Raw genomic sequence first — 13,450 nt, 5'->3', positions numbered from 1 at the left:
CAGCTATTTAACAAGGTCTTTAAGGCACCAAGGTACTTTGCAGAGAGCAGTTCATCTCATTTTTCTCTCTAGCATTTCTAGCTGTGCCTCTTACCCTGTCTGCGTCGCACCCTCTGCACCTTGGGCCAGGAAGGGTGGGTGGTACATGGCAGATGGCGAAACCTGAACGCAGGCTGATTCCCCCCTTTGAATGGATGGATAGATGCACTGCACTGACAGAGAAGGGCAAGGAGTGGGTATTGGGGGGCAAGCATGGCTATTGAGCCCAGCCCATTGCGACCTGGAGCTTGGGCCTATGGGCCAGTGGGTTTCTTGGGTGGAATTGGGACCTCTTTGCCAAGGACAGTGACAGCTGTAGGGATTACATATATATCTTCTCCCTTCATCTTCTCCAAAAGGCCTTGAAATTACCAGGGAGAAGCCCTGACTTTTGCCATCTTTCACCTTGATTGCCTTCCCTGTCCAGCTGCATGACTAGGATAAACCCCCTGCCAATTCTTCCTTTGTCTTCCCTTTGACTGAGTTGGGAGTAGTGGTGTTTGTGAACAGTCTGCTGCCCTTTGACCACAGAATGTGCACTGAGCTCTTCCCAGTCAAAGCTAAGGTTACGTACGACCACTTTCCCTGAAGCAAGATTTGTTGCTTTGCCCTGTTGGAACCGTCTCTGTGCTGGGGTTCAAATGGTTCTTTATGCTGTCCAGAAGGTGGGGGAACATGCTCTTCAGTAGCAGCTGGCCTGGTCCTAGACTCTGCAGGTGTCCATGCACAGGGATGGATTAGGATCAGATGCTGGTGTTTTGGTTTTCACATAGTTGGGTGCCCCCGGGATCCCTTTGCTGAGATTTTATTGGTTTCCTGGCATGGTGCAGAAATGTTGGCATTGGAGGTAGGGGGTGGGGTGGTAATGACATCCAGTTTTGGGGGGCAGAGCTATGTTTCACAGCTGCCTCTTCTCAAAACCAGTGGCTGATGGATAAAGAGGTGTACTGCCAGTGGACAGCTGCGTGACCTGCACCCTGTCTCTTCCTTCACACCTCACCCAAAGGGTGCCTGGTCACACGAGTTTCTCTGCTTCCCTGTGCTGCCCAGACGCTGAACTGTGTGAACCCTGAGAACGAGAACGCCCCCGAGATTCCTGTTAAGGTGCTCAACTGCGACACCATCACGCAGGTGAAGGAGAAGCTGCTGGATGCCGTGTACAAGGGTGTGCCCTACTCCCAGAGGCCCAAAGCAGGAGACATGGACCTGGGTAAGATAAAGATGCAGGTGCTTTCCAGTAGGTTGGTACAGGGGCAGATGGCATATTCCAAAAGCAGCCCAGAGCAAGGGTCCTAGGCCTGCTTGGGTGTTTCTGCAGAAGCTGGAGCACACAGTTATAGGGTTTATTTTGGAGCATGGGGCCTAGAAGAACCACGGCATTTAATCTACTATCCTGTTGTGTACAGAACATGTACTTACAGCTGTACACCAGAGATAAACTGTTTCATATCAAGCAGGTTACACTATACACATCAGTATGTGCAGTAGGACCAGCTTGGCATTTAATGTTCTATGCTGGCATGCAGGAGAGAGATCTGGCTTTGCTTCCCAGTCCTGGGCTCCTAGTTTCCAGACTGCCAAGGGCAGGCAGTATTGTAGTGATGACATTCTCAGCCCCTAAGTGGGAGAGTTGCACCTCCCAACAGTGACCTCTGGGAATAATTTACAAGGAGCAAAGACTGGATGTCTGGAGCAGGGGAAGAGCCCATCTAGTCCATCAGAATTGTGGTCTCGGAGGTTTTGACCTCAAAAGCAGTGGGGGCAAGATGTGGGGGAATACTCACAACAATGTCAGGTCACTGGGTGATTAAAGGGTGCATTGCAATAAACGGGGGAGGATAGATTGGAGCTCACTTCTGTGGCTTGGTTTGTGATTTGGGATGCCTGGGTGGAGAACACAGCTGAGGAGACCAGCAGTGACGGTTTTGAAATTCTTATTTCCAAACAAGAGGCTGGGGAACAAGGGAGTTTGAGGGAATAAAGTTAGGTCAGTCATGCCACACCCAACAGCTAGCCACTTGGGTGCCTAGAATGGCTTTTACCTAGTTCTACACAGTGCACTGGTATTCTGTAGCAGAGTGGGCTCCCTAGCTGGTTGTGATGAAATTTGGGAGGCTTTGCCTCTCCCCTCTGCCTGTCCTACCCTTTGATTTGTTTTGTGACCTGGCTTCTGCTGACAACATGCCCTTCTCTTGCACTGGGGCAGAGTGGCGACAGGGCAGGATGGCCCGCATCATACTGCAGGATGAAGATGTGACCACAAAGATAGACAATGACTGGAAAAGGCTGAACACCCTTGCCCACTACCAGGTAAGGCTGCCCAGCAGATGAGCAAGTGGAGCAGAGCAGTAGGCAGTTACCAGCTGTCAGAGTTCAGGTGCCTGGAGATTTAGTGCTCTTCACTGGCATGCTATGAACTCTGGGCTCAGCTGTGGGCCCATGTCCCTCATTTTAGATCTGAAGGGAGACTGAGCCAGGGGGCCACGTAGTGTATAGAGACTGTGTTTTAGCTTCCAGTGTTTCTATCTGCAGGTGGCAAGCAATACCCGTAAGCCTTCCAGAATGGAGGGGAAGTTCCTTATCTGCCTGCCCAGCAAGCCCTTGGGCTCAGGAGGAAACAGTGCTCATGGAGCTGGGAGCATCTCCTATTGAGTGCTGCCTGGATGGAAGGTTATTTCAAGGCATCAGGGGCCCTGGGGCAGGCCTCTTCTTTCCCAGCCATCAGTGCAGCCAGGAATGGGAACCTGCTAAGTGATCTGGATTGCGAGGCAGTTTGTAGGAGTCCTGTTTACTCCGTTTAGACCAGAGCTCTTGCTATCAGGGGCACCTGGTTAGGTGATGAGGATGGCAGTTTAGTTTGTAGCTGGTGCTGGTGAGGGGAGGGAGAGGGAAAAGGGGAGTAGGCACTTTTGGGCCCTGAAGGCATTTGGTTTCTTGTGGCCATGGTAGGGAGCTTCTGCAGGAGTGGGGCACCCCGCTTGTCTCAGTCATTTCCCACTGCTCTCTGCCTCTAGGTGACAGATGGCTCCTCAGTGGCTCTGGTGCCCAAGCAGAACTCAGCATACAACATCTCCAACTCTTCCACCTTCACCAAGTCACTCAGCAGATACGGTGAGCATGTGGGGAACCCCACTTTCTGGAGTCCACAAGTGATGGCAACTCCTGTCAGGCCAGGGACCTGGAGACAGTGGGTTCCAGAAAAGACAAGGGGGCAGATCACACACACTCAGCTTTTTGAAACACAGCCACCAACCTTCCCAGCTCTTTGGTGCCCTCTCACTCATCCTGGGTTCCATCGAGAGTGGGCAAAGGCTCGTGTGTGTACACGCCTTTGTCTTTCACCAGTGTAGGATGCTGGGTGTGTATTACATGCTAAGTACTTGCTTAGAGCACATGTGCACATTACTAAAATAGGGTCAGGAGCAGCAAAGCTGAGAAGGGTTTGTGAAGGTGAATTTCATGTGGATGAGAGGTGGTGGCTGGTGGTCCTGTCAAATGAGGTGGTCTGTGCATCTAATGAGCAGGAGCAGTGCAGGACACCACAGTGCAACGTGTGTCCACCTTGGTGTGGAAGGGAAATTTTTACCTACCGAGACTAAAACAAGATGTTGCATGAGAGATGTCATCGTGACATGCCTACCTTGTTTTCCTTGGGACACTGACCTGGTATCACATGGCAATACCTCCTGTGGTGTGAATCTGGCCTGAAATCAGCCTAATTGCCAAAGGTCCGCTCAGCATGTCCCTAAGCATCGAGTTGCCCAGTCCGTGAAGGTTTTGCGGCTGGAACCAGAGCCTGGCACACAGTCTATGGCCATGACACACGTCTGTGTTAAGCAGTGTCAGAGGCAGAAGCAGATAGAGATGGCAAGCATCAAAGGAGGGAAGAGGTGTTCCCATTGTGCCTGGTTTTCCCACAGAGAGCATGCTTCGGACAGCCAGCAGCCCAGACAGTCTGCGCTCACGGACCCCCATGATCACACCTGACCTGGAGAGTGGCACCAAGCTCTGGCATCTAGTGAAAAACCACGACCACATGGACCAGCGGGAGGGTGACCGGGGCAGCAAGATGGTCTCTGAGATCTACCTGACCCGCTTGTTGGCCACCAAGGTAGGGCATACAGGTGTGAGGCAAAGAGGAGGTGGGTGGGAGGTGAAGTGCTGAGTGGGGACCATTCCTGGAATTCCTCACCAATTTTTTGACTTCCCTTTCCACTGTAAGCCTCTGTTCTTGGCACCCCTGCCCTGCTGGCTTCACACATAACATCTGGTTCTAGCTGATGCCAGAGGACTCCACCCCCTGTCACTGCTGGCACAAAGCTCTGTGGTGTGACTTGTTCTATCTTTCCTTCTGTCTCTTCATCTAACCGTGCACTTGAAGCATGGGGCAAGGAAACATCTGCAAAGCCCACTTTGTCATCTCAGCTGAAGACATAGCAAAGCTCCCTCCCAGCCGGCAGTCGCTGGAATTCCCACCTCTCGTTGCTCGGATAGTGATAGATGCCATTATGTACTAGATCTCTGTGTCAGCAGAAGAGGGGCAGGGGAGGGAGCCTTATAAAACCGGAGGCTGAATACAGAAATGCTTGATCTGAGCCTTCAAGAGGCCAAGAATTGAAACAACTTTTAATTCTACTAATGCCACACCAGGCCTTGGGTTTGCATTCTTGGCCAGTATGAGAAGCAGTCAAAACCCTATTATTGTGTTTTGAGGCTAGGGAACCGACCTCCACCCCCACCCCTACTATGCTTCTAATTGACAAGGCTGAAACGCACATGATGTAAGTTGTTCTTCTTCTTTGTTCGCACCAAACCACACCAACCACTGTAGTAATCTGGTACAGATTGAAATGCTTTCACTGCCGGTGGCTTGCACTACGGTTCTGTTTCCAGTCACACTCCACTGAACTCGGTGAAATGTCAGGGCAAACCAGGGTGGTTCAGAACCACGGCGGGCATGTGCTAGCCAGGCATTTCTAATGCATTGGGTAATAGGCCAGGTGCATTCTACCAAAGATCTAGTCAGTACATTGTACAGTAAAGAAGACTTTAGACATCTCTGCTTTGGGGCAGGGACTGTGTCTTGCTGATTTGTCTGTCATGGTTCTGGCTTGTTTTGGGGTGTTCAGAGAAGAAATAATGGATCTGGCACATGCGGCAAGTTCCCCTTGCCTAGGCATACTTAAAACCTTCCAGACTACCAAGCAGACCTTCAATATGGGAGATTTACCTGCAGTGGAAATGCTGCTCTTGTGGTAGATGCCTTGAATGGGGGCTTGGAAGATTAGGGTACGCTGAAACTTTGTGCGGCTCTGTCTGTAAAATGAGGATAATGCTTTCCCCATCTTAGTGAGGGTTTGAAGATAAGTTCAGCAGTGCTTATGTAGAGCAATGAAAAACACTTAAATACTTAAATCATGCCACGGGTTGGCTTTCAGGCCATGCAGGGTTTTCCATTTGATTAGTTCACTTCAATTTATTCTGTGTTTCCTCTCACATGAGTTTCCCAACTGGATTGTGCTCACCAGGTGTTATACATATGGCCATATTTCTTTCTGGAAGCCACGAATAAACCAAGCAATGTACTACCATAACAAGATATCTTTAATACTATGAATGGGTTACCCTCAGCATTTCCATGTCATAGTGACTGGGATGTGTAGGTGACAAGAAGCCTTCTTGTAAGACAGCACAATATTTGGGTGGAGTTGAGTTATGAGACCAGATCACATGGAGTCTGAGAAACAGGCACTTGATATTTAATTTTCATCACATTGTCCAGTATAAACATCTGGGGGCTTGTCTGTTTACATGGACCTGATGGGTAGCTCACTTCTGCTCCAGGTTCAGATAATGGTCAGTGCCGGCAACATGAGGGAGAGATCCTGTCCAGAATGACCAGCCAGCCCCGTTGGTCCTCTCCATCCCCACCCATGACTTACTGGGCCATACTGAGCAGCCATTCTTCCTTTCTCATCTGCAGGGCACCTTACAGAAGTTTGTGGACGACCTGTTTGAGACCATCTTCAGCACAGCCCATCGTGGGAGCGCCCTGCCCCTTGCCATCAAATACATGTTCGATTTTCTGGATGAACAGGCTGATAAACATCAGATCAATGACTATGATGTCAGACACACCTGGAAGAGTAACTGGTAATTGGGGCCAGAGCCAGGGGACGAGCGGGAGGAGGCCCTTGTTCCAGGTTGTGCTGTCTCTGCTAATGAATGTTTCCAAACATCTGATGGGAACTTGGAATGGGCCAATATCACCCAAGGCAGATTATTACCAAAAGGGACCTGAGTCAAGCAGAAACTCCAGGCACATAAATCTGCCTGTACTTCAGCATTCCCTGGGGTGGATAAAGCTGACTTATTCTGCACTGTAACAGAAATAGCCCCAGCTGAACCATTCCTATAAACATATGCTAAAGGACTAGATTGGGGGTGGCTATCCTGCAGCATGCACGCCACAAGTGACAGGCAGCCTCTGTGTGTGGTATACAGACTGGGGAGGGACAAACAGCACAATGGCAGATATAGCAGAAAGCAGAGCAGCAGATCAGGCAGGGAGCACAGGGCGGGAAGCAGAAAGCAGAGTAGCAGATCCAGCAAGGGAATAGGATTGAAGGAGCACTCAGGTGTGAGGTTAATTTATGGCATGACTGCCAAAAAGGTTGGCTTCCACTGGACTAGGTGCTCCTTCACTTACACCTTATGCCTGGGCTTTGTGAAGAGGCCTGAGGCTTTGATGTTACCAGCTCACCTGGGGATAAATGGATCGTGGTTCCTAAGTCCCTTAGGTGGCTTTACAAACCTCCAACTGTATCCTGAAATGGGCTTTCCTAGTAGTGTATGATCATATTCTGTTCAGCGTTTTACCTCGCCAGGCATGGTGTAACAAAGAGTAATACCATACGTGCATCCTGCATAGACTAGCCTTCAGAGCCAACCCATTAGGTTTGCTAATTACTTCCAGGAAAGGGTGGGAAGGAGGGGAGCTGTTTGTGAGCTCCCAGTAAGCACAATGATGGAACTCACACTTAGCTGCATACGGGCTTCATAACTCCAGCCCCCCTCCACATCCTTCTTTTCCGCTGCCTTGCTGATTTCATCTCTCTGATCTTGCTGTTACTGGCGATGGGTACGTACATTCCTGTGTCTGGCATTTGTTAAATGGCAGCCAAATTGCTTTTGTATAGTTCAGTAACTGTCGGCAATTAGCAGGGCAGGAAAAGAAACATTTTTAAATGGAGATGTGAGAGCGCAGAAATGCTTGGAACTGATTTATAACTCTGCTCGCTATATTAAAGGAAGGAGCGAAGGGGGAAGAAAAAAGCCTGGTTCCGCAGGGGCTGGGCACGCAGGCTTCTGAATACTAATGCTCACACTTATCTCAGGGCACTAATTCGATGCGTGGAGCTAATTTCTTGAGGCTGTTCCCTTCACAATTGAAATATGCACGTGCACCCAGCACCCTCATTAGGAGAGTCCTGTGGAACCAAGCGTTTGGCATCTGAGACGCAGTCATTCCCAGGGGATTTGTCCCAGGGGTTGATCTTTGAGCAGCTTATAAATGAGAGCCGGTTGTGCAGAGACTGCCATGATGAGGTTGGTGTAGGAACCTGAATGAAAGGGAGAGTGATGCGCACATGTGCTCTGAGCAAACACTTAGTGTGCAGTATGTAGCCAGCATCTTCCTCTAGCTCTGAGCCCCCAGGAGCAATAGCTTTGTTGTCTGATATTGGAGGCAATCCTAAACTTCCTCCTATCATAAATATCTGACTCCGCTCAACAAGCCCCACTTCACATGAACCCACCTGTGAATTTTGTAGATTGCCATGAGGAGCAACTGCTGAGGGGGAAAATGTTATGCCCAGTTTGGCCTGAGACAGAGGGCATGCGGATAAGACACAGTCCATGGGAACAGAGCACGGTCTCAGAATGGGAGTAAATGATTGAGCTGTTTGAGAGGTGTGGAGGCTGTTGAAGCATCCAGGGACAAGGTGGCCAATCCCAACTAACAGGAATAAAAGGACATCCCCAGTTTGGGATCAAAGGGTTGTCAACACTTCTGTCTTCTGATCAGAAATGATTTGGGGGGATGAGAATACCTGGGAGAAGGAAACGGCAAACACAGGCAAAGGACTTGAAATGAGGAGAGCTCGCTTGTGACATTGGGCTGAAGAGAAAGGAAGGGAGAATCTGAGTGTTGCTCTGAACCATTGCTAATTAAAGTCAGACCCAGGTCCCCGTCCCATACAAATTCCTTCAGACCCCCTGCTCCTTCAGAGGGGATGGTGGCCTCTGTGGTAATGCATTAAAAATCCCTTCCCTGATGAACTCGCCATGAATGGGAGACCCTTGTTACCTGAGAGTTGTAGGTTGTCCCCGGTCAGCAGTCTCGTCTCAGGCAGCTGCAACAGTTCAGCAGAGGAAATGCCCCTGAGGCAGAGTGAGTTTGCACACGCAGAGACTCTCCAGATGTCTGGGAGCCAGCAGTGCTGCATGTTGTTGGCTCTGGTTTCTCTGGTCTTCCTGTGTCATTTCTGTTGGAGGACTGAAATAGAGCAAGGTGGGGAATCAGTGTTCTCATCTCATTAACATTTCAGACTCTTCCCTGTGCCCTATTGTGATCAAGCTGAGATTTTCCAAAAATTGCCTTGAAAATGTGAGGGGGAGGTAGAGAAAGAGCATGTGTTCCCCAAATAGTCCATAGCCTGGGTATCAGAACGGTCCCCTGGGATGTGGCTCTAGTCTCTGCTCTGCCTGATCTGGTTTCTTCTTTTTCTCCTCTTGGTGCTGCCCTTCTTTGTAGAAATTAAATATTCCTTGGTCCAGAGACAGAGAGAATGACTTTTTATGCAGACCATGGTTAGGAGCTCACCTGCAGTGTGACAGACTTGGGTTCAGATCCCTTTTGCAGAGACATCCTGACAAGCTCTGTATTCAAGCTGAGTCCCCATGATGCCAGGTTTTGCCTGGGCTCCATCTTCAGCTCCATATGCTCCTGTTAAAGACACCTGGTTATGTCTGTAGCCTCCTTGTGTGACAGACCACAGGGTATGCAATTACATTATATCCAGTAACCACACTGAGGCAAAATGTCTTTGACCAAAGCTGCAAGATCAGCTCAGCGTCAGAGCTGCAGGGGAGCAGCGCTTGTTCTTCATGAATACTAGTGCTGGTCAGGCAGAGATGGGCTGTAGTGCTAGTGGGGTCTTTAGGAGTCTTGGACCCTCGTTTCACAGCAGGTAGATGTAGGCCCTCAGAGTATCCAGAATCTCTCATCACCCTCCTTTGAAAGTGCTGATGTGGCTGAGAAATTCCTTCCTGCTATCTTATCTGTCCTATTCTGTACCCACCGGATAGAAATGTCCCTGAGTAGGATGGGCCTTAGGGGACAGTTCTCCAGGATCCCAGACTGCCATTGGGTCTGTAGCTGAATGGATATTTTCTCCAACCTGTTTATATTCTTGTAGGACTTGGGGAGAGGAATATGCCAAACTCTAGCTTCCCAGGATCCTGTATCAGCAGAGATCAGAGCCCTGTCTACTAGCTGTTCCCTAAGGCCTCGTTTTTTGTACTGACTCCCTTTCTTTCTTTCTTTCCACAGTCTACCTCTGCGATTTTGGGTGAATGTGATTAAGAACCCCCAGTTTGTGTTTGACATTCACAAGAACAGTATTACTGATGCCTGCCTATCAGTGGTGGCTCAGACATTCATGGACTCCTGCTCAACTTCTGAGCACAAGCTAGGGAAAGACTCTCCCTCCAACAAACTACTGTATGCCAAGGACATCCCCAACTATAAGAGCTGGGTAGAAAGGTAAGTGTCCTTGGACCTGGCCTTCTCTGTGTTGTACATGTTGTATTTGGTATATGCATAACTGAGGCTTACAGACTCTCCAGTTCATATTGTGCATGCTTAGAGAGCTTGGTAAATGTAATGATTTTTCTACAGATGGTCCTTAATGGGTGATGTGGTGGGGGTCCTGGGGAGTCCCTGCAGCATGTGGTCCCCAGCCGCTCTGATGTTGGCCAGCCCTTTCTAGGAAGCGGCAAGCCCGAAAGAAGTGGAGTACTTTCCAGCTGCTCTAAAAGATCCCCTGAGTGGTTCATTTCTGGAGCTTATTTTGGTTAAGTCTAGGAGGCAGTGGTCCCTAATTTATGTGTTGGAGACCTGGGAATGGGCCGGATAGTTAGGTCGTGTAGCTTTCCCATTTAAAAATATGCTTGTGGTTCTTTGTCAGAGATGTTCTGACAGTTTGCGTCAGGCCTTTGAAATTCAGGAAGGAGAAAGCCCCAGGGCTAGAGAAGTGCCTTTTCTTTGTCTCACGAGTACCCATTCTGGTTTTGTGGAAAGATGAATTATTGAACATTGCTGTTTCCCTTGTCTCATTTGCACTCCTCAGTTTAGGAGTCTGCTAAACTAATCACTGAACATGGACTTGCTCAGGAAGAGCTCATACGGTTGCCAGAGCTAGACTAAACTGGGGTGAGGAGAAAAAAACAGGGCAGGCTCCCCCCAGCCTCCATCCCAGTGGGATAACAGCTTTCCTTTTCTGCTAGTTAACATAGCAAATCTGTTCTGCAGCACAGAAAGTTCAGGGTTCAAACCTTCCGCATTTTAAAAGAAAGCCAAGGAAATGACGTAAGGTTACTAAGGTGTGTTTTAAGTAAGGTTATTAAGGTTGCAAAGTTGAGAAATGGCAGTTGCTGTTGCAGCCTTACTTTAGCTTTTCTGTTCTTCTGCTTTACAATACATTCTGTATTATCTGTTCACCTAACATTTTTCCCCAGGACCCCTGCCTAATTCATTCTACTGGGAGGTTGCTTATGTGGGTAACTGTAACTCTGGCATTTCCTGAGATTTGAGTGTTTGATGTTGCCACCCAAATAAGGTTCTTGCAATGTTTTTTTTAGCTTGCGGTTATTCATATGGCAGCACAAGTGAGTACGGTGCTGTGCCAGTGACTAAAAAGATGTGTTAGCTGTCCTAAGGGTCTTACAGCTTCAGTTAGACTCAAAACATAAGGAAAATATCAGTGCAACATAGTGGGTAGGGGAGAGAGGAAGACCATGTTCAGCACTTTCACTCTTCTGGCACAGTGGACTTTTCTACAGTAAAGGTGAAGCTCACTGGTACAGGAGGCAGGGTTTTCTCAGGTTGTACTTGTTTTGAAGTTGTGACGTGAGAGATCTCAGGCATTAAGGGCCACCACAATCTCCTCACCTTCATTCCAAGTGCAAGGTTAGTGGCTTTGACCTTGCTTTTTCCAACACAAGCCTATAGTGACATTTCTATTAGGGGTAGGGGGAAAGAATTAAAAGAATTCCAAATCACTCCCCTGTCTAAGGAGACCCTGAAAGAGTGAGCAGATGACAGATGTTCTTCCCGTCACTTGCTGCACTCCTGTAAGGTGTTCAGATACCATGGTGATGAGTGCAGTGCAAGAACCAATAGAGGATAGAATAGCAGAAGAAGTCTATTTTCTGCTGAGTGCAATATTCCCATATGGGCTAAGTGGCTGTATTTCACACTTTTCATCTGCTGTATGGCTTTATGGCGTAATTGAAGTTTCTTGGGTAGATTTATCATTGCAAAGCTTTGTAGAAAGAAGGATTTGAATGAAGAGAATGTGGTTGACTGCAACTGGCAGTTCCAATAAAAGAACCGTGAAGAATCGAGAATCGGGAAGGAAAAGGAGCCAAAAGAAATTTCAAGAGGTCATCTAGCCCAACCTGTAGGATAATTCTTGTCTACAGCCTTCCAGACAAATGTTTGTATACCAGCACTTAAAAACTTCCAGAGATCTGGATTCCACAACCTCTCTGGGGAAGATGTGATCCGTGCGGTGGTCAGCATAGCTGTATAAACTAAAGAATTGGATGTGAAATGTCCACAGGTGATCACAAAATACCACCTTTGGCTTTATATGGCGCAAAAACAACAACCTGTTGCAGCAATTTGTGGGATTATTTGATGGAAACTCATAAAGGATTCTGGGATATGGGGTCAAGGGGCAAAGTAGGAGGTTTGAGGGTCACTGGAGGCATGGCAGGAAAAAATGGATGGCTTGAGGGTGGCAAGTGGAAAATCATTGCAAATGCCTGAGTCCTGCTGGACAGAGCACTGGATTGCTTCTCAGAAGGTTTAGGTTCAGTTCCCTGCTGTGCCCCTGGACTGTTGGAGGACCTTGGAGAGATCCCTCTGTAAAATGGAGCTAATGATACTTCCTGCATAAAATGGGGAGAATGATACTGAGCCCTTTTGCAATGTGCTTTCAGATCTACTGGCAGCGTTCTAGGAGCCAGGTGTATCTATACCATCGTGGCAAGACAAGAGGTGTCTTGTATTCATTCTTCAGACTGTCCATAGGGTGTTTGCAGAAGGAATTATGTAGAAGGCTGCCCCTTTCCCCTCTACCCACACCTGTTTGAGACATGCTGTTGTGTTTCTCCTGTCCCCTTTGTAGATATTATGCAGATATTGCTAAAATGCCAGCAATCAGCGACCAGGACATGAGTGCGTACTTGGCAGAGCAGTCGCGGTTACACCTGAGCCAGTTCAACAGCATGAGTGCGCTGCACGAGATCTACTCGTACATCACCAAGTACAAGGATGAGGTAAGTCCCCAGGGGAGCTGGCGTGGCTCTTAGCCATGGTGTGCAAGCACTTTCCCCACACCCATGTGCCCCTTGGTTTGAACTAGAGAGGAGAAGACTGGATTCATCTCATGCTAGGGACATTTCAGGATCCTAAGGTGAAGTCTGGCCTGGAATTAAGTTACCCATCCTGTGTTAACCAAATAGTACCCCATGGGGTGAAAAGCATTTGAGAGGACATTGCCCGGTTTGTGTCTCATTCTTGGGTGCATTGGAGTTAAGTTAGCAGCCAGGGTGCTGACCAGCTGTATACCTCACAGATTGCATTTCTTGTGGAGACTGGGTGAATGGGTTGCTGATAAAATGGAAGGTAAGTGCCAAGGGGTGATTAGCACAGTGCAGTGGTGAGAGGCCTAGTTTCATACAACAGCTTTGCTCTTCACTCCTGGCCCTGCTATTGCAATCAGTTGCCCTCAGAACTGATCAGAACCACTCCTTGCTTTTCTCACAATGGACACGCCAGTCAGCTGTGTGAATAGCCCTGACCTGCAGCAGTACCTCTAGCTGCTTTAGTCTTGGTTCTTTTCTTCCAAACATTGTGACAGAGATATTGGTCTGTATCCCTATTTCTTCTAGCATGCAATACAGGGAAGCGCTAAATTCCTTTCCCAGTTGAGAAAGTCAGGATTTAAAATCAGTTCTCCAAGGATACAAGGTTGAAGTTATCATCCCAGTGTGCCTCACCTCAGTTGCTTCCTTCCCTTTTTGCTTTAAATTATTCCATAACAGAGCAGTACCAATGAGT

General features: G+C 48.4%; 1 protein-coding gene across 1 annotated transcript in view; it reads left to right on the top strand.

Annotated features, from left to right (window-relative positions):
- The window catches only part of PLXNA1 (plexin A1), a 225,109-nt gene that overhangs the window by 204,225 nt on the left and 7,434 nt on the right, over positions 1–13,450 (top strand). The window contains exons 25-31 of the mRNA XM_019536823.1: positions 1,090–1,249; positions 2,246–2,349; positions 3,054–3,150; positions 3,960–4,150; positions 6,023–6,192; positions 9,653–9,865; positions 12,516–12,666. Of these exons, the coding sequence (XP_019392368.1) occupies positions 1,090–1,249; positions 2,246–2,349; positions 3,054–3,150; positions 3,960–4,150; positions 6,023–6,192; positions 9,653–9,865; positions 12,516–12,666 (1,086 nt within the window). The remainder of the gene's footprint in view (positions 1–1,089; positions 1,250–2,245; positions 2,350–3,053; positions 3,151–3,959; positions 4,151–6,022; positions 6,193–9,652; positions 9,866–12,515; positions 12,667–13,450) is intronic.

This window comes from Crocodylus porosus, unplaced genomic scaffold, assembly GCF_001723895.1.
Source record: "Crocodylus porosus isolate Cpor-Errol unplaced genomic scaffold, CroPor_comp1, whole genome shotgun sequence".
Classification (NCBI taxonomy): domain Eukaryota; kingdom Metazoa; phylum Chordata; order Crocodylia; family Crocodylidae; genus Crocodylus; species Crocodylus porosus.
The sequence above is the reverse complement of the archived record's forward strand: the minus strand, read 5'-3'. Positions and strand labels throughout refer to the sequence as shown.